Here is a 20,937-nt window from a genome sequence, read left to right as displayed (position 1 = left end):
AACACATAAGGTTGTATTATTGTAATGTATTATTGTCTGCAAGTTGGGAAAATATTAAGGTTGTCACTGCAGGCTACACGCAACATGACAACCTTTCCCCTAAATACTGTTGCTGCAGCTGTTGATTTGATGTATTTACACAGGTATATTACAATGATATACTCAAAAAAGACATAAAAGTGAAATAAAATACATGAAGTACAGCTATATTCGTTCTTTTTTGTGTAACTTCTCGGTTTAAGGACATAGCGCCATCCACCATTCAAAACTGAAACTGCAAAGTGTATTCTCTCTTTAGGGAGGCGGTTCCTTAGGCTTCGATACAGTAAAGGTGATTTGTTCTCTAAAATGATTGACAGCTCCCGAAAAATGGCGCTTTACATTTTGGTTGGTTCGCGAGCATCTAATTAGCATATTGTGGGCGGGGTTTTTGCGTTCCCAAAATAAACGAGGAAGAAATGAATTTCACAATCAACTGGATGTGCAGCCTTTAACAGTAATTCATTCTCATGAATCGGTGAAAGCATACGGCACTGATTTGGTCCTTTCAATATCCGACATTTCCTGTTTCTGTTTTAATCATAAGCTTTAGTTTTCGGTTTGCTCATCGCCCATAAAGACTGCTTGAGACTAATGGCAAATTCAGAGGTAAAGATCGCTCATCTTTCTAAAGTCAACCTGATTATGAGCATTTTTTGTGTGTGTCACAGTCTTTCCAAACCTGTCAGAAACAGCGAGCGATGACTTACAGTAATGTTTATGTTTATTATTTTGTGTTAAACAGGGAAATAAACTATGGGGTGGTCGCTTTGTGGGAAACACCGACCCTATAATGGAAAAGTTCAACGCGTCAATCGCGTACGACCAGCGCATGTGGGAAGCTGATATTAAAGGGAGTAAAGCATATGTCAAAGCTTTACAGAAAGCAGGTCTGGTCACGCAAAACGAGATGGAACAGATTCTTACTGGACTCGACAAGGTGATTATATTATTTACCACATTACCTGACTCATAAACCCGTTTGAGGTGTGTTTCACAGTGTCATTTTTCTCGTGAAACTTCATTTATTTACCCTTGAACTATGATGCTGCTTTGTAAATATTTACCAGGATACTGTACCATAGTCCATTCCCTCTTTGACACCAAAGCTTAATACATCACAGACAAAAATATGCCCTGACACAGACACCTCCGTGTGCACAAAACAATAGCCATGTGACAATGCTGATGATGCCTATTGTTAACTTCCCTAAAGCTACTGCCATTCAACATGGCATTAGGACAGCATGACTGGCCAAATAGAGGAGACCGGGGCTAGTTGTCACACTTTAAATATTTCATTTCCACAGTTATTGTCTAAGAAAAAAAGATACAGTTCATTCACCAAACATTGACCATGCAAAATGGCCCGATATTTAAATGATAAGACTGGTGTGAAACAGCAGAAATGTAAAAGGTAACGTGCAAAAATATTACCTCGTTAACTCAACAACAAATAGTGTAATGTATTGTACAAAAATGTAAAACACATACATGACAACTTTTCCCAATAAAAATGTAATCTATATGTGAAACTGACACTTTCAACTTTAATTAAAAAAAATTATAAAATAGAAATACCCAACAGCTATTACAAAATATGATGATTTTGGATTATTATTATTATTTTTTTTGGACGTTTGAATGATAAAATTCACAATATTTACTCTATACAGTATTGCATTTTTTAAAATAATTATTCTAATAATTCTAATTAAGAAAAACCAACAAACATCTGCTAGAGAAAACACAAATTTGTGTAACTGGACTATTAATACAAAACCTTTATATTTTAAACCTTTATATAGCTACTGCAGTGTTATTTTAGAACCACTGAGATAATATTATAGTTTTTCTAAATATTTTGAAATTTTTAAAATATTTTGTTTTCATGTTAATTTTAATTAAAGTTTAGTGATTTGGTTATGTTTTTGTCTATATACAGTATATGTCTACGTAGATTTGATTGCTATTTATTGTAGTTTTAGTATCATTTTAATATCAAGTTAAACTAAATGAAAATGAAAAATGTTTTCTTGGTTTTATCAAGTTTTTTTTTTAATGGTTTTAGTTAGTTAACTGTAATAAAGATATATCTCTATTGACAACTAACCCAGTCTCCCCTATAATGTCTGTAAATATTGCAAGAAAAAAGTTATCAGACATTTTAATTCATTATCCCAATATAAATAACTGAGGTATTTAAAAATATATTTATCAGGTCTTTGATGAATGGTCCAAAGGCGAGTTCAAGATCAAACCAGGAGACGAGGATATCCACACAGCCAATGAACGCAGGCTGAAGGTCAAAGGAAAACTTTCCTCATTGGTTCTAGCATTTACTTACGATATTTTATCAATACGGTGTAGCTTATAGTTCCGTACAATAAAGAATAATATTACAGGAACCAAAATTCAGTCAATGTTCATGTCTTCTTTTAAAGGAATTTATTGGGGATCCAGCTGGAAAGCTTCACACAGGCAGGAGCAGAAATGATCAGGTTTAAATTTAGGAATTTGTCACATGATATCTACAGGCATACAGGCTTTTGACTGAACTCTTTCTATTTGTTGCATAGGTTGCAACAGATATGCGGCTCTGGTTGCGGGACGCTGTTACCACTCTGAAAGAGCTAGCTTTGCAGCTCATCAGCACTATGGTGGAAAGAGCTGCAGCGTAAGAATGATCTAAATTATCAAGATATCTGTAGAGATCTGACTAATGTACAATTACCAAACACGCATCCCAAACTATTTTCCTTTGTCCATCCAGAGAGATTGAAATCCTGTGCCCTGGATACACTCACATGCAAAGGGCCCAGCCAATCAGATGGAGTCACTGGATTCTCAGGTGCATTTCAGTAGAAAAATTCTGTCTTAATTATATTTTACTGAAGGCGAGGTAACAATAATGTGTTAAGTGTTGTGATCTTGTATATTTGGACTTGTTGGTACATATGTATGGTCATAACAGTTAATTGTTCATGGTTTCTTGCAGTCATGCAGCGGCACTAAGCAGAGATGTTGAACGACTGGAGGACATCAGGAAACGTGTTAATGTGATGCCTCTAGGAAGGTTAGTTTTGTGTATATACAAAACTTTACATCTTTAAAAGAATTCTCTTATGCTTATTAAGGTTGAATTTATTGGATTAGAAATACAGTAAAACAGTAATATTTTGAAATATTATTATAATTAAAAATAACCATTTTCTTTTTTTATATACTTTAAAATGTAATTTATTCCTGTGATGCAAAGTTGAATTTTCAGCATCCATCTCCAGTGTCACATGATCCTTCAGAAATCATTCTAATATGCCGATTTGGTGTTCAAGAAACATTTCTTATCATTTTCAATGTTGAAAACACTTGTACTGCTTAATAATTTCGTGAAAGCTGTGATACATTTTATCTTGAAAACAGCGGAAGAACAGCATTTATTTGAATTATTATAAATGTTTATAAAAAGTTTACACAAAAAGTCTTACTGACACTAAAAAACAAAACTTTTGAATGGCACTGAACGTGCTTTTATTTTTGAGATACATTGATAGATGATATATATATTTATTTGCCTTGCAGCGGAGCTATTGCTGGGAATCCCTTCAACATTGATAGAGAACTTCTTCGTCAAGGTTGACGTCATTTGTATTCTAATGCAATTAATGATTTGTGAAGTATGTTCCTGTGATATACAGTGGGGGAAAATTTTATTTGATCCCCTGCTGATTTTGTACGTTTGCCCACTGACAAAAGAAATGATCAGTCTATATTTTTAGTGGTAGGTTTATTTGAACAGTGAGAGACAGAATAACAACAAAACAATTCAGAAAAACACATTTAAAAAAAGTTATAAATTGATTTGCATTTTAATGAGTCAAATAAGTATTTGACCCCTTCGCAAAACATGACTTACTTGGTGGCAAAACCCTTGTTGGCAATCACAGAGGTCAGACGTTTCTTGTAGTTGGCCGCCAGGTTTGCACACATCTCAGGAGGGATTTTGTCCCACTCCTCTTACAGATCCTCTCCAAGTCATTAAGGTTTCGCGGCTGACGTTTGAATATCCCTCCACAGATATTCTATGGGATTAAGGTCTGGAGACTGGCGGCCACTCCAGGACCTTAATGTGCTTCTTCTTGAGCCTCTCCATTGTTGCCTTGGCCATGTGTTTTGGGTCATTGTCATGCTGAAAATCCATCCACAAATCATTTTCAATGCCCTGGCTGGCTTTAGTGCCCTGGCCCTGACGGTACATGGCCCCGTCCATCGTCCCTTTGATGCGGTGCAGTTGTCCTGTCCCCTTAGCAGAAAACACCCCCAATGCATAATGTTTCCACCTCCATGTTTGACGGTGGGGATGCTGTTCTTGGGGTCATAGGCAGCATTCCTCGTCCTCCAAACACGGCGATTTGAGTTGATGCCAAAGAGCTCGATTTTGGTCTCATCTGACCACAACACTTTCACCCAGTTCTCCTCTGAATCATTGGCAAGACGGACCTGTCGGACGGACCTGTACATGTGCTTTCTTGAGCAAGGGGACCTTGCAGGCGTTCACGGCGTAGTGTGTTACCAATTGTTTTCTTGGTGACTATGGTCCCAGCTGCCTTGAGATCATTGACAAGATCCTCCCGTGTAGTTTTGGGCTGATTCCTCACTGTTTTCATGATCATTGAAACTCCACGAGGTGAGATCTTGCATGGAGCCCCAGTCCGAGGGAGTCTGACAGTTATTTTGTGTTTCTTCTATTTGCGAATAATCGCACCAACCATTGTAACCTTCTCACCAAGCTGCTTGGCGATGGTCTTGTAGCCCATTCCAGCCTTGTGTAGGTCTACAATCTTGTCCCTGACATGCAACTGTTCAAATAAACCTACCATTAAAATTATAGACTGATCATTTCTTTGTCAGTGGGCGAACGCACAAAATTAGCAGGGGATCAAATAATTTTTTCCCCCACTGTATGTTTGTGTATACATGTCAAACCTATTTGAATTTTTCATCTGATGTATTTTTTTTTATCACTCCCCAGAACTAAATTTTGATAGTGTCAGCATTAACAGTATGGATGCTACTGGACAGAGGGATTTTGTTGGTATGTGTAATAATACTGCAAAATTAATCTAAAAGTATGTTAATTAACTTCACAGGTCATCAGTTTCTCTTGTAATTAAAGGGATAGTTTACCAAAAAATGAAAATTCTGTCAACATTTACTGACCCTTAAGTTGTTCAAAACCTGTATGTCTTTTAATTCTTCTGTGGAACATAAAAAAACATCTTTTGAAAAACGTCACAGTGCTTTTTTGGTCCATAAGATGGAAATCTTTGGTCACCAAAACTGTTTAGTTACCAACATTCTTTAAAATATCCTTTATATTCCACAGAATAAAGATCAGATCAACATGACAGAGAGTAAATGATCACAGAATTTTCATTTTTGGTGAATATTCTGTTTAACTCAATGTGTTTGTGTATGTTTTTGGACAGCTGAGTTTCTCTTCTGGGGATCAATGTGTCTCACACACCTCAGCAAGATGGCAGAGGATCTGATTTTGTACAGTACAAAGGAGTTCTCCTTCATCACTCTGACTGATGCATACAGGTGAGGACAGCACATGCTTCATAATAGGAAGTGACAGCAAGGAGCAATCTTGAAAACACAATAAAAATCATTCAGAACTTCCAAATATTTCACACTGATTGAAATTCATTCACTATGCTCGTCAGGCTTTGCATGTGCTCCTGACATAAAAAAGTTCCCAGGTCTGACCTGGGTGATATTCCGATCCTATTTCTGTCATTGCTTTACTTAATAAATGCAAAAAGCACAAAATGAAATTCATCAATGAATCCTGAAAAAACTGAATCATTGAATGATTTCCACAAACATATTAACCTGCAAAACTGTTTTAATCATTGATAATAAGAAATATTACTTGAGCAGCAAATCAGCATATTAGAATGATTTCTGAAGGATCATGTGACACTGAAGGCTAGATTAATGACTGCTGAAAATTCATCACAGGAATAAATTACATTTTTGAATATACGGTATTCAAATATAAAACAGTTATTTTAAATTGTTATAATATTTCGCAGTATTACTGTTTTGAATGTATTTTTAAGATGAACATAAGAGTAGTTTGAACTCAAGAACGAGTCTCGTGTGTAGGCCCCGTAATGCGTCATAAAGTCACAGCAGACAGAAATCATTCATTTGAAGCCCTGGGTTAACAGTATTTTTCCTTACATTACTACCATGTTCTGCATTATTTTCACTCCACTTGTCATGAATGCACATTTCCATCATGAAGCTGTAGGAGCTGCTGGCTTTAGGCAGAGTTGCAAGTTAAGTAAATCAAATGACTTTTATGTTACAGTTGCCAAGAAATGTTAGTGAGTATATATCTCATACTATAATTCTTTATGGCCTGTGAAATGTTCAGCCTGTTAACATTAACTGATTTATCTTTATTAACCACAAACTGGTTGCAGCACAGCCTTTACTGACCTTAGTTAAATAGTAAATGTTCACTCAGAAATAATTATTGCCTATTTATTAACAACATTATCATGTTTGGAAAAGCTGACTATCTGCCACGGTGTGCAGGATTCAGTGTGTTGTCTTAATTGGTGGATGATACTCAACACAGATACTGTGAACACGAGCTGGCTGATGTGTACTGAGGGATTCAATCCACTTCTGCTTTGTACGTGTGCCTAGTGTGTGTAGTTAATCAGAGCTGTTGTGTTTGTGTTTGCGAGAGCAGCACTGGGAGCAGTTTAATGCCTCAGAAGAAGAACGCAGACAGCCTGGAGCTCATCCGCAGCAAAGCAGGACGAGTGTTTGGCAGAGTAAGACACAGCACTGACTATTGAAGCCAACCTGAGACACCAGTACTGGCCTACAGAGATACTCCTGCCATTTAAATAATTAGTATTATGATTAAGGTCAATCTATGGGAAATTTAATAAATAGTACTAGGCCTGTCAGTTTAGTGCTATTCATGTAGGGATGCACAATATTATAGTACCTTATCAGTTATTGGCCAATGGTTATTTAATAGTGCATGTTTATTTCTTCTATTTTTAAATTGAGTTATCTTTAGTTACTTTTAAATTGACTTTAGTTTTTAATGTTTTATTTTTTTAAATAATTTATTTAGACAAAATAATATAATATTTTAATATTGTCTATTTATCGGTTATCTGCAATAAGATTAAAATAATTATCGGTTTTATTTCAAATATTTCAAATAATAATATTAATAATAAAAAACTATTAAAAAAAAAATAATATCTCAAATATTATTTAATACAATTAATACAAAATGAACTTACTCAACAGACAAAATAGTATCATATTTTAAATATTACTTTATTTATTGGTTATTGGCTATAACAAAAATATTTATCGGCTTATTGGCCAGAATTTTCAGTGCATCCCTAGATAAATTATAAAGAAAATAATATTACAAACATTTAAAATAATATTAATATATTATAATATTAAAAGTAATGTTTTAGATATTATTTAACGAAAATAATATATATATATATATATATATATATATATATATATATATATATATATATATATATATATATATATATATATATATATATATATAATTTTTTTATACATATTTTAACAAATAGTATGATATTTAAATATCGCCATAACATGAAATTAAGTGTTAGTTTATTGACCAGAATTTATATATCAGTGCATACCTAGATTAATTACAAAGAAAGTAACATTACAAATAATTAAGATAAATAATAAAATAACGATTACATTATTATTTAAAATATTATAATATTAAAATATGAATATTTTAAATATTATTTAATCAAATTAAATAAACATAATCATACATCACAAAGGTGAGATAGGGTAAGACAACATTTTTTACAACAAAAAACTTCATGTTATGTTAAGGCTTTATCTAATTTAAATTTCATTGTAATACAGTGTGCAGGGTTTCTGATGACTCTCAAGGGCTTACCCAGCACATACAACAAAGACCTACAGGTATGTCCTTGACAGCCAGAAAATATGGTTATTTTACTTTAAAACATTTTCTGAATATATATTTTGCCACTGCAGGAGGATAAGGAGGCCATGTTTGATGCATATGATACAGTACATGCTGTGCTGCAGGTGGCTACAGGAGTCATTTCAACTCTAAAGGTGAGAGACGGGTTATAACACAAGTTAATGTTGCTTTGTCATGAACAATGGCAATCAAAAACAAAACTGTTACTGCAGTTAAATAGTAAGTAGGTGAAATGCTGAATGAGATGCAGACGTGTTTGAGCATGTCGTAATCCATTGTCAATCTAAAATGTGAGCGGTATAAAAAAAAAAAAATGTTGTTGTTTCATTTCCTTTTTTATTTATTGTTGAGCAGTAGATCTTAAGCACTTGTACTTTTCCATTCCTCAGGTCAACCGACCAGCGATGGAAGGGGCCCTCAGCCCAGATATGCTGGCCACTGATCTTGCCTACCATCTGGTCAGAAAGGGAGTAAGTCCATCAGTCCATCAACTTACAGTTTTAAGATTTTGCATGTCAGTAGAGCTGAATGAAGTCTGATATATACACATATATAAAAGATGCCTTTCAGAGAGGCTCACAGTTGTGCTGGGAAAGCCGTTTATGTAGCTGAGTCTAAGAATATCCATCTGTCCAAACTCACTGTAGAGGACCTTCAATCTGTCAGGTCAGCAGTCACATTCAAACTAAAAGGACATCTTAAAGTATATGATATGTTTTTATTTCGATTTTTTAGAATTTATATTTAGAATTTCTTTCTTTCTCTCCAGCCCTTTGTTTGACAAGGACGTTTCTTCAGTGTGGGACTACAACAAAAGCGTAGAACAGTACAGCGCCCCCGGTGGCACGGCCAGGAGTAGCGTCACAGCTCAAATTGAGCACTTTAGAACCTGGTTACAGTCACAAAAACAATAACCATAGTCTCATTTCTACAAAGGTCAGTAGTAGGTGCTTTTTCATAGATGAATTTACCATGTTATGCCTGCATTTTACATAAGTAAACTTCCATTGGTTCAGAATGAGAATAATTATATGACAAACAGTATGTAGAATGAAATATAGTCGCAACTAAATAAAGAATTTGTGTAGTCACTTCATTTGGACTTTTATTAACATCTTTGGAAACATTGTTAATGGGATCATATGATGCGATGGTGTTACAAGCTGTTTGTGGATATATAAGATCCGTAAAGTTGCAAAAACTAAAGTCTCAAACCCAAAGAGATATTCTTTATAAAAAATTAAGACTCGTCCAAGCCTTCCTAAAACACCTCATTTAAACATGCCCCCACATATCTACGTCACTGTGTTGGACGATTTGCATAACACCCCCCAAATGTTTACGCAAAGAAAAATGGTGTAACTTTTTACTTGAAGTATTGTTGCCGCCGCCGCCATGTTGTGGAGACGCTGTGTGTTTCCAAATATGATAAGGGAAATAACATTTCCATCACATGCTTGAGGTATTCGGCCAATCACAATGCACTGTATAGCTGGCCAATCAGAGCACACCTCACTTTTAAGAAAGATGAGCTTTGTAAAAATAAGAAAGGAGAGGAGCAATATTTCAAAGAGGAGCAGCAATAATGTACGGTATGTGGAAAATGTGTTTATTGAACCTTAAACCACGTAAATACATTGCATTACACCAAATACACCAAATAATATTATTTTTAGCATCATCAAATGACCCAACTCCACATGCCCTGCATATGTACACAATTTGTTTTACATGTTTGTATCAAGTTTAATCAACATTTCAATTACGGGAGAAACATAAGAACATTAAACAACATTAAAAATGGGCATTTCCTGGCCTGGTAAATCATGAAAATCTTAGAAAATGTTTCAAGTAATGGAAAAGTCATTGAAATTTACATAGTGAAATAATCTTAGTGGAGGATCAGAAAGCTTCAAATGGGCCACATTCAAATCTCAAGCTGTTTTATATTTTTGAAAACTTATATACAAGTATAATTATTGGTACATATAAATATGAATGGAAATCCTTCCCAGAAATATATACAAAAAGATTTTAAAACACTTTAAATGTAGTAATCATGAACAAGTAATGGAAAACAGATGAGAATCCTGAAATGATCAAAGCCAGATAAAGCTGCCACAACTAAAAGAGAATATCAGAAGACATGATAGGAGGTACCAATGAGACAATTAATAGTTGTGAATACAGAAAATAACTAAGAAATCTCTTCTCCATTGTCTAGTTTCTCCGCTTTAGCACAGTGGCAGAGATCCATACCAACTGGAAGTTCAATATGGAACATCTTTTGTTAAAAGAGATTTGATCTATACCATTCAGCGAAAACACCTTTGTTGTCCAAAAACACAAAAGAGGCACAGAAACAGTGTGATTAGATTGGGCAGGACACACAGACTGTGAGCTGGCACAGATGTGTACACAACTCGTCCATTCAGATTCTGCACAGGACGGAATACTCCAGTCATTGGTTTTTCTGTTCCGAATAACAGCTGTTCATCCATTGACATCAGCTAAAGCAGGAAAAGAAAGATGGACAAAATCCCAGGTGAAAAGGGTAATAAGAATCACAATATTAGTTGTTTAATCACAGTGCAATAAGATATTTGTTTTGATTCATTTTATTGACATCAGAGTTAAAGATTTTTACAGAGGGAGATTTTGGGTATCTATTTTATACTGTCAACAGCAAGAAAAAAAAAATCACCATGTTTTTAGGAATAAATGTTATATAAATCAATCGACTGATATGAACAAACCTCTCCGTAAACCTTATGAATATCATTAATAATAGGAGAGCCCGGTCTCATGAAAATGCGTATAAATAGTACGCCAAATAAAAACGAAAACTCGTGGTATTGATACGCAAAAATGGACTTTGGTGTATATATGATACGCACGTGTTTGGCGTGCATATAATACGCAGTTTGAGCGTGCATATGATACGCAGTTTTCCCATCTACCCCACAACCCTAATCCTACCCATCGCGTAGCATATACACGCCAAAGTCCATTTACCACGAGTTTTCGTTTTTATTTGGCGTACTATTTATACGCACTTTCATGAGATTGGGTTGAATAGGAAGATTAGTTGTAAGATATAAGTTTGATATAAGACTCATTTTGAGAAAAAAAAGCTTTAATTGTAATTACAATGTACAGGAACAAATAGATAAAGTGTAATAAAATAACACTTAAAATAAACACTTAAACACTTAAAATTCTTTCCACCAGTCTAAAAGAAGCATGTTATGGAAGAAAAATGGGTTTGACTGTAGTGTCTAGCTTTAAATATCCTGAGATACTGGTGATTGTAATCAGTGTTGACTAACATCTAGATCTCAGTCTGGTTTATGTGTAAAAGAAAAATTCTCTCTGTACCTGACTTTTGCTTATGGGCAGAGTCTGTTGGAAGACCGTCCACACAACGGCCTGGTCACAGCCTGGTGTGGTCAAGGAACCTGAGTACCGATAGTAGCTCAGTTTATTGGCTTGAGGGATGATCTCGGTCAGTTTAAAGTCTTCAATTTCACTGCTGTTCCCTTTTGATCAAACAAAACATGTTGAATAGATAAACTAATCAAAAATAAGAACCCCCACCCCAAAAAATAACATATAATCTTAAATAATAACTCGCCTTCATATCGGACTTTTCCTAAAGCCTCTATGACTCTGTCCAGCTGTTTGTTTTGGTCAGAAGTCACCTAATCAGGGATGGCAAAAGTCAGTTGTTAATATAGACATCAAGTTATATTGAACCTAAAATTGCTTCAGTATGAATAAGGACTGGGGCTGTCAAACCCAAAATGAGAATAAGGTAACATAAAATGTCATAAAATATTCCATATGACTCCTGCATATACTAAATATATCATTGTATGAGGTTGAACTGAAAAATATCCACCGCATATTCATGTGAGATTCAATTTGTGAATGAATGATGTTTGATCTTTTCAGCTGAAGTTCACAAAACCAATTTGTATGATTTCTCCATGCATTAGACTCATTTGAGGTTTTTATTTTTTAGCTTAAAACTGGTCCTCGTTCACTATTATGGAAATATTGAGTTTTATGGAAGAATGTCAGTTAAACCAAAACTAAAATCCACAACAAAATTACTAAAACATTAACTAAAAAAAAAAAACAACAACTAAAAAAAACTATGATAGTAGCTCATTTAAAATAAATCTGTTTGGGTGAACTATCACTTTAAGAGTTGTGTTAAAATAATTTTCTCACAAAAATATTGCTAGGTATGAGACATGAAATATCACAAGATCATCAGTAGGCCTACCTTAAAAAAGAATGCAAGTGCTGCCACCCCTGTAGAGTCATTTAGAGCCTCTCCCAAACTGCCATACTTTTCTTTAATGTGAACAATATGGAGCTGGGGACAAAATGCATCATTAATACACATCATAAAGTAACTTGAAGAAAAGAATAGGCTTTTGTCATTTTATTGTCCATATATTTTTGATAGTGACATGGACTCTCACCTCCATGGGATAATGCTCCCCATCCACAGAGTGCTCTGAGCCCTGGTCGCCGTTCTTTCCCCAGTGCAGGTGGAACTGGAGGGCCTTGTATGTGGCTGGCAGACCCCCTCCACGGAGACGCACAGATTGAGGGAGGGTGAAGTGAGCTGCAAGGAATCATGGAGCTTTTATTGCTTAACTGTTACAAGATTTAAAAGGTAAATAAATCAGGTAAACTCAGCTGAATTAAACTGAATGGAATTTTATGAGTTAAAGGGATAGTTCATCCAAAAATGTCAATTCTGTCATCAGTTATTCACCCTCATGTCGTTCCAAACCCATAAGACTTTTTATCTTTGAAACACAAATGAAGATATTTTGAATGAATCCTGCAAGACTGAAAGTCCATTCCACCAAAACTTTCACAATTCATAAAGTTCATAAAGACTTTGTAAATGTAATCCATATGACTTGAGCATTCTGAAAAGACACAGTTGCGTTACTGTATGTGATGAACAGATGTAGTTAAGGCTTTTATTCACATATAAACACTGATCAATGCACATACATGGAGTTAATAAATTACCGTATGTTAAACAGAAGCTCCAGCTCACTTGCTTGATGCGTGAGGTTTGTTCATTGATTACTTTTATGATCTCTTCTACTTTTTGATGCATCAAAGTTTTGGTTGAGTGGATTTTCAACGGATGACCAAAAATGATGAAATTATTAAAAATACCTTCATTTGTGTTCTGGAGATGAATGGCAGTTTTATGAAACAAATGATGACAGAATCTACATTTTTAGGTGAACTATGTCTTTAAATTTCAGTTCAGTCTACCTGAATGTCCATGATTTTCCACACTCATATTGAAAACCTTCTCGTGGCCCTCAAAGATAAAACTGGTCAGTTTTGAGTCATGCTTCACTTTGCGTGTGACGATATTGATGGGCGATTGTCTCTGACCTCCGCAATTAGGAAAATTATCCTTCCACTCTGAAGGCCCTGGATGACACAATTGGAAAACACATTCCTCTCAATGTAAACATTCAACTATGTGAGAAACTATGAACAAGGACTTTGCTTTGGAGATGACTATGCAAAATCCTGAGAGGTTGAATCCAGGTACAAACTATCTTTTGTGTTTGTTCTCACCTCTGCATGTGTTGTGACAGGAAAACTGGCTCTGGTAGCACCACTGACCTGGAACAGAGAGAACATCCTGATGCAACTGTTTTCATGGACCACTACTGGAAGGTATTCAGATCCATGACTTGAAGCCAAGGTTCAGAGCGGTCTTAAGAACCAGTTATGATGGTGGTCATTAACTAACAAATTTGTTTATTTTGTGGCCATATAAAGCCATGCTTTGATTCACAAAGTTTTTCCTGATAATCAGTGAGCCATCTAACTGAGTCCCCCTCCTGATCACCAGGTTTGATTGAGTGCAGAACATGTGCTTGAATGCAAGGGCACCTTAAGTGTTTTCACATTACCCACTGTCCATCTGTGTACTTTCATCCCATTCAGCTTAGTTTCCACAAAAAAGAAAATTCATCATTTACTCACCCTTATGTCGTTCCAAACCTGTATGACTATTTCTTTATGTAACACAAAAGTAGATGGAGTTAAAAGGGACCAATTCTGTTGTTTCTTTGGACCCCATTGACTTTCAGTGTAAGGACAAAAACACCGAAACATTTTTTTAAATTAACTATGTTATTTTGTTAATGTGTTAAAAAAAAAAAACTAAAGCTGATGTTATTGATGGCAATACATGCAATAGCCATGTGTCTTATAAGTACAAAGCAAGTGAAAGAAGACGGTGAACTCTGAAGAGGTCAGATAATATAAACGATACAAGGTGACCCTCTGTTAAAAAATAACCTGTCTGGATTCAATAACCCAAGATGCACTGCGTTCCAGGCTAGATTAACCAATGACAGAGCAAAATCGCTGACTGTCAGAGCAATTATGCAGTAAAACATTGCAACTCAAACTTGGCATGTGCAAGCATCATATTGAAGTCCCTCATTCACAAAAATATTGATTATCTGCATGGTAGTTAAGCTAAACAGTATACCTAAAAATACAAAAACGTCCATACCCGAAACACACACTTATGGAAATATTGTACAGTTTACATCTCCCTCTGCTGTTTGGATCATAGTTACTTTTGGGAAATACCTTCCCATGAATTACCCCCATTTTTCAAATCATTCAGACAACTCTGGTTTTGCAGGTTCAGGGCAAGGACACATGCTTATATAACAATATACTACAATATAATGATGTGTAGTAGGCTACTTGGTGTATTCAAGCTCAAAACATAAAGGGCATGTAGACAAGGCACAAAGAAATTAACTATTTTCAAAGAGATCAAGAATGCAAGAACTGCATTCCTCTCAAAGGACAAGGAGCAGGAGAATGAGAGGCTGTGACTGGACTAAAATTCTACCAGATAGCTAGAAGTGTTTATGCATAGTTACTGCTGATTATTGAGCTGTACCAAACAATACAAACATTTATAGCAATTTCCCCACAGTGATTATGCAATCACAAATCAGCATCTTTCAGTCACTGAACTTTCCAACTTTCCACCATAATTATGTGCAATATGATCTCTACAATAGGCTATATGGCTTTGTTTTTTAAAAATAAGTTATTTTATTAATAATGTTTGTATATGATGTGTAACTTTGTACAGTGGAGCCCAAGGTTCATACACTCTTTTCTCAGTTAACTAAATTAGTAAATTAACTTTGACTCTGTTGTTTATGGGTCATTAATAGATAAGCTACATGTCACAATTTAAAAGTATACAACTATTCGGCAGTATTAATGTATTGCCTATTAAGCTACACTTATGCAGCATCATCCCTGCACACACACTCCTGCGGAAGGTAAGGCTATTTTAGCGACATAGTCTACAGGTACGAATCACAACAAAACATTTTGCGCTCCGTATGTTTATCTACCCTGCTAAAAAACAACAACAATAGAAGCCCAATAGAAACCATCACAGAAATTCCAATGGTTTCCATTAAAATACCATTATAAACCATTAGCTTTTTCCAGTAAAACCATTACAAAATTCCTTTTTGTAGTGTGTTTTGGGCATTTTTCCAATAGGATTTAACATCCCACCAATAGAATCCATCACATACCAGTAGACACTGTTATAGTTTCCATTAAAGCCAATACAATTCCCATTACAACCATTAAAACCATTACATTTTCTATTGTGTTTTGGGCAGGGTTCTATTGTTTTTTTTCAGCAGGGTACTAATCTACTACTACTTTTACTACATAGTTTTAACTGGGAACTTGATATTTCTGCTATAGGCTACTTGAACTCGATACTATCGAAAGTAATAATAGCCTATACTAAATACTAAAATAAAGTTTGCCTACTGTAAAGTTTGATCTAACTTAGGCTATATCTTTTAACTACCGATTTCAAATTTGAGTTGATTATGATTTCTTTTAGTTTCTAGCAAGTATTTACAGAATCATTAAGAAACGAATAAAAGGTTGGGAAAATGGAACTCTGGTTTGAATAGTTTTTAAATTTTTTTAAACTTTATTATTTAGCTAGGCCTATTTGTAGGTTTTTGCGTTTATTTGTCATATCAAGCTATAGGATGATTATGTATGGCCTACTATAAAATATGTAATGACAAATGTATTCTATCAGAAAACGCAAATTAGAAGCATAGTGGTCTCTGACTTTTGGACTCCACCGTATAAAACAGTAAAAATTATTATTGTGAATATGTGGATGTTTTAGTAGGCTATAATGACGACGACTTAAGTTGTGTTAATGGTTCCAAAAACAAAATTAAATTCAGCCCAGCTACAATAGAACATCACTATGCTGCATAATAACAAATTTTTGTAAAACAGGCCTTTTTAAAAAAAATACCATTATCAATTATAAAATGTATTATTAATTTATGCAACAAATAAATATCTACACGTTATCATACAGTAACCTATTAGCAGCTCATGATAAAGTGGAGTTAGTAACGTTCCGGTTCATTCATTGTGACGGAGACAGTTAAGTGAACAGTAACGGCTGTGAACGATTCACTGATTCAAACCACTGGGCTCATTAAAAAACAAACAGACAAAAAAAACGGTTCATAAAAGTCATTTGTCTGTGAATCGGACATCATTGCTGGTGCCGTGTTCAATACGTTTAGACAGGCCTGATGAAATTGAATAAGGGCACATACAATTTTCAGACTGTCTAGATTTTAAACTTGTCCTACATTTTTAATTATTATTTTTTGTCGCAGTTTGGAGCCCGAAATGTAGGCCTATAGCCTATTATTATTTCAAATCATTTTATGGAATAGGCTACAGTAAGCTACTCAAAATTAAAGTGATTGAATATTGGATATTTTTAGGGTTATATTAAGCTTTAACAACTTTATAAAAGAAAAAAAAAAAAGTTATTTCTGTGCAAGACTCAAAATTCAGCCTTTTCTATTTTGCTTAGAGTAGTCATTCATCCAACTGCATACCGCCAGACAGCCAGAGAGATACACAGCTAGACAGACAGACAGCTTAGATAGATAGATAGATAGATAGATAGATAGATCTTCTACCTTACCTGAACAGAGCTCTGGAACCAACAGAACAGATAAGAGAGAGAGAATGGACTTCATTTCTACAATACTAATACAAATCTCACTGCCTTGTGAGACAGGAACCCTTTTTATACAGTAGAGGAAAGGAAGGAGGGGGAGAGAGAGTTTTACAGGTAAGAGTTGAAATGACAGGTGTAGGGCATTTGAGGTCCTTGATGAGGACATTTAACTCTCACAATACAACCTACAGCCAGTTGAACCTAGTGAAGTTTTCCTTGAACTCTGGCTTAATGAGTTTGCTTTATAAAACAGCCTGCAGAGGGCAATATTCTACAGGGCTAGAGCACAAAACAAAACCTGTTTATTATCCCTGCTGTAGGGCATGTAGTTTTAAGCACACTGTAAAGTTTGTCTTCGAGGACACACACATGCTTTAAACCCTCTGCAACACACACATGAGGAGAAATGAATGCTGGTTGTCAGTGAGCATTGAGCAACATATATTCATAGAGGAAATTATTTCAGTCCCTCCAGGTGACTTTGAGACTAATTAAGCATGTGGGGTTTCAAGACATGTTTGGACATTTTGACTCAAGTGACTGTTTTGAGAATGAAGAATGATGTAGAACAAGGCAGCCTGTCTTGTTACTCATGTCTTGTTTCTTTGACACTGAAATCAGTTAGCACGACAAAAGCGTCTAATTAGAGATAAGGGAAAACAACAATGCTGCTATCATAAATCACCCCAGCCTTTTTCCGACATAATGAACGCACCCCATCCCTCTCTCTTTCTTTGCCTCTTGCGATGCCGTCTTGGGCTTTTAAAGATGGGAAGCCTGTGCTGTAAATTAAATTAATGTTAGCCTCCTCTCAATCATTCATCATTCCAATAAAATGACTGGAACTGTTGTACTGCATCGTTAAAACGGAGAGACCTATTAAAAAGTCATTAAAGTCAACTCAGCATGAAGGTCTGCCCTGTTGAGCTTTAGCCAGCCAAAATGGAATGACTCCATTTTATGGACATCTCATGTGATTACGAGTGAATGAAGTGGAAGGTAAACAGTAGGCAGCAAAGGGACAGTAGAGAATTAGATAAAGGTTTTAAATATACTGTATGGCTCCCAGTTTTGTAACAGTCCACTAAGATCTGGACTGTGATGCCTCATTGACTGGAGAATCATTACTAGAGAGTCTATTGACATCTACAGTAAGAAGCACTTAAGAGAATCACTATATTGTAAATGCACACATGCTGGTGTCACCATATAAGTAAAGGATATCTTATAGAAATAAATGTGCAAAATTTGTACCTTTAGGGATACAGCAGCTTGTTACTGGGGCAGTAATCTTAGAGATGAATAAAATATATAAAAAAGATAATGTTACAAACCTGTATGACTGCCTTTCTTCTGTGAAACATAAGAGAAGGTGTTTTATGAAGAAATGAAAAATCCCATTGCCACTGACTTTCTATTGTACGGGCAAAACATAAAATGGAAGTCAGTGGGAATTAAAACTGTTTGGTTGCCAAAATTCTTCAAAATGTCTTATTTTATGATCCAATGAAGAAAGTCGTAGTCAGTTTGGAACGACATTATGGTTGAGTAAATGATGACAGAATTTTTATTTTTGAGTGGATTCACACAAAACTATTTATTTGAAGGGACAGCTTTATACCTTATCTATTCCTACAAGGCTCAGTAAGGTAATAAGGTTCCTACAAGGTTCTTTATGAACCCAGTTAAGGTTACGTGCCCCAGTGACAAGCTGTTGTAGCCCTAAAAGTTCAGATATTTCAAATCCATCCATCTGAATGGGAATCCACACAATTGGGAATTTTGTGTGAGAGCATATGTTCGTCATACTCATAAAGATTCGCCACCAACAGAAAGCTGCTTGGTGTTAAAGTAACTTCCATGTACTTTATAGCTGTGCTTTATACATTGTACACTTCAGACAATAGTCTGTGGGACCATTTTTTGCCCACAAATTATTACCAAAATTTGTGACCGCACATTGAATGTAAAATATTTGCTTTTTTTTTTTTTTTTCTGATAAAGTATGCATGTTTGCTTTGCATCAACTAAGATGGTAAACTGCCATTTCACTGCAAATGGCACATCAGTTTATAGTCAAAATAGCAGAGGTTACTTTTTTATGTGCTTTGGAATTTTATAGCACATATGACACATTTCTGATACATCAGTACATTACTGAAATAAAAACGGCTTTTCTAACTCACTGCCCAGTCAATTATATAAGAATCAGTATTTCTGTATAAAGCCGCCTTCTAAAGGAAACTTCCAAGGCACTGTAAATATCCAAGCCAAATTCAGGTGAGCTTTAGAAATAACCAAGCAAATATTTGAGGATTACATTTACTTCAGAAACCACTTCACCAGGCACTGCTTTTTTCCCTTTAATTATTTTACTGCTTGCACAGGATTGTGGCATAACACAGGCAACAACACTATGCTGCCTTCAAACTAACTAAAAATTAAGATAGGATATTATGCAAACATGCTTCGATGCGTACCTTTATCCGTATGCAGCATTTTTCAGATTTGGGATGTAGTATCATTCTTGCCTGCAGGGTTTCTTTATGCATGATTCGTGTTTAAAGAAATAAAACACTTATTGTATTCTGGATACTGTTACCAAATTTTGAGGGAATGAGAAAAATATTATATATTTTATTAGAATATAATATAATAATGAACTATTCTGATCTAGTCATGGGATTTTCCATAAAGTTCGAGCTTTTAATGATGGCCTGGAAAGTGTTGAACAGTAGGGGGTGCTGTGGTTTTTCTGATTAACAGAGAACGGACCATACAGAAGGAAAAGACTGCCTTTTGATGTCCAACTCCCCTTCAAATATGAATAAAAATTAAATAAATAAACGTTCTCGCAGCTTCAGTTTCATAGGAGTGACATCATTCAGATGACATGAGTCAGTGCATTTCCTAATTGGAAAAAAGCTTAAGACCGGTACCAGGTTCATTATGTGATTCCATCTTAAGTCCTTTAATAAACAATTAACTGTGCAATAGAGTGGTTAATTTGATAAGAGGACGATAAACATTTTCATTTGTTTGGGTCGCCATTCATCAGGATCCCACGGGGGGCTGCGGCAGAATGCAGAGCGAGTGATTTTCAAGGATCCCAAGAGGTCAGACATCAATCAGAGCCAAAGCCGAGCTACTCAATGCAAGCGGCCTAATTGGTATACAGTAAGATCACCTGGAAGTGCTGCTGGCAATTCATAGCCTTCGTTTTTGAAATAAAAGAGATTTGTATTAATTTCAAGCTCAGCTGCATCTTGCAAATGGAACAGTTATTGGTTACACTTCGCTGAGAGTCATCGGGCATATAGGCTTTCTGTTTTGTGTTAGAAGGTCTGATTACCTCCTTAGATGTTTTAATCCACTTTGAATGAGCCGCGAGGAAGAACGAGAACAGCCGAGAAAGTCCTGACAAATGGTAGGTGCTTGTGTGCAGTAAGGATCCAAATCCATCTTAATTGAAACAAAAGCATCTTGAGATCATTATCCACATCCATTTTTGAAACACGTCTGCAATTTAAATTAACAATCAACAGCTCCTTAATAGTTATTAGGATCATTAGCATCAATACGCACCTGGCAAATATGATTACCAAGCATATATGAAATGCTTTGCCGCAAGTATACACTCACAAGGCAGTGTCATGTCAGTATTTGAAAGGACAAAATAGTAGGCTACCACACTTTGTTTTCAAAGCAG

At 35.3% G+C, this 20,937-nt stretch overlaps 2 protein-coding genes across 3 annotated transcripts; one reads left to right on the top strand and one right to left on the bottom strand.

The window, feature by feature from the left end:
• The first annotated feature begins 446 nt into the window (after window positions 1-446).
• asl (argininosuccinate lyase) lies at window positions 447-9,192 on the top strand. Of its 2 annotated transcripts, XM_058758899.1 has the most exons (16): window positions 447-648; window positions 785-979; window positions 2,261-2,344; window positions 2,484-2,540; window positions 2,619-2,716; window positions 2,813-2,890; window positions 3,038-3,115; window positions 3,622-3,674; window positions 5,072-5,134; window positions 5,529-5,643; window positions 6,812-6,896; window positions 8,017-8,076; window positions 8,152-8,235; window positions 8,491-8,571; window positions 8,661-8,767; window positions 8,871-9,192. In XM_058758899.1, exons 1-16 carry the CDS (start codon window positions 634-636, stop codon window positions 9,013-9,015), a joined length of 1,398 nt encoding a protein of 465 aa, XP_058614882.1. In that variant the 5' UTR covers window positions 447-633; the 3' UTR covers window positions 9,016-9,192. The 2 variants fall into 2 exon arrangements, with proteins under 2 accessions (XP_058614882.1, XP_058614883.1); XM_058758900.1 differs by lacking the exon at window positions 5,072-5,134.
• A 497-nt stretch (window positions 9,193-9,689) lies between these two features.
• ca4c (carbonic anhydrase IV c) lies at window positions 9,690-17,279 on the bottom strand. The gene is made up of 8 exons (XM_058758901.1): window positions 17,193-17,279; window positions 13,730-13,777; window positions 13,415-13,579; window positions 12,595-12,740; window positions 12,393-12,485; window positions 11,736-11,802; window positions 11,480-11,640; window positions 9,690-10,611 (listed from the first exon to the last, which is right to left on the bottom strand). The coding sequence occupies exons 1-8, from the start codon at window positions 17,245-17,247 to the stop codon at window positions 10,417-10,419; spliced, it is 930 nt and encodes a 309-aa protein (XP_058614884.1). The 5' UTR covers window positions 17,248-17,279; the 3' UTR covers window positions 9,690-10,416.
• Between the last annotated feature and the right edge of the window lie 3,658 nt (window positions 17,280-20,937).

The sequence above is a fragment of the Onychostoma macrolepis genome, chromosome 21 (assembly GCF_012432095.1).
Source record: "Onychostoma macrolepis isolate SWU-2019 chromosome 21, ASM1243209v1, whole genome shotgun sequence".
Taxonomy (NCBI): Eukaryota; Metazoa; Chordata; class Actinopteri; order Cypriniformes; family Cyprinidae; genus Onychostoma; species Onychostoma macrolepis.
This window is presented reverse-complemented; position numbering and strand designations above follow the sequence as displayed.

Coding starts and splice junctions, on each gene's coding strand:
- asl (XM_058758899.1), top strand. Junction 3,116..3,621: donor AATGTGATGCCTCTAGGAAG/GTTAGTTTTGTG, acceptor TTTGCCTTGCAG/CGGAGCTATTGCTGGGAATC. Junction 8,572..8,660: donor ACCATCTGGTCAGAAAGGGA/GTAAGTCCATCA, acceptor CATATATAAAAG/ATGCCTTTCAGAGAGGCTCA.
- ca4c (XM_058758901.1), bottom strand. CDS start 17,247: ATGAAGTCCATTCTCTCTCTCTTATCTGTTCTGTTGGTTCCAGAGCTC. Junction 13,778..17,192: donor GGTTCCAGAGCTCTGTTCAG/GTAAGGTAGAAG, acceptor TCTCTGTTCCAG/GTCAGTGGTGCTACCAGAGC. Junction 10,612..11,479: donor TGCCCATAAGCAAAAGTCAG/GTACAGAGAGAA, acceptor TTCCTGCTTTAG/CTGATGTCAATGGATGAACA.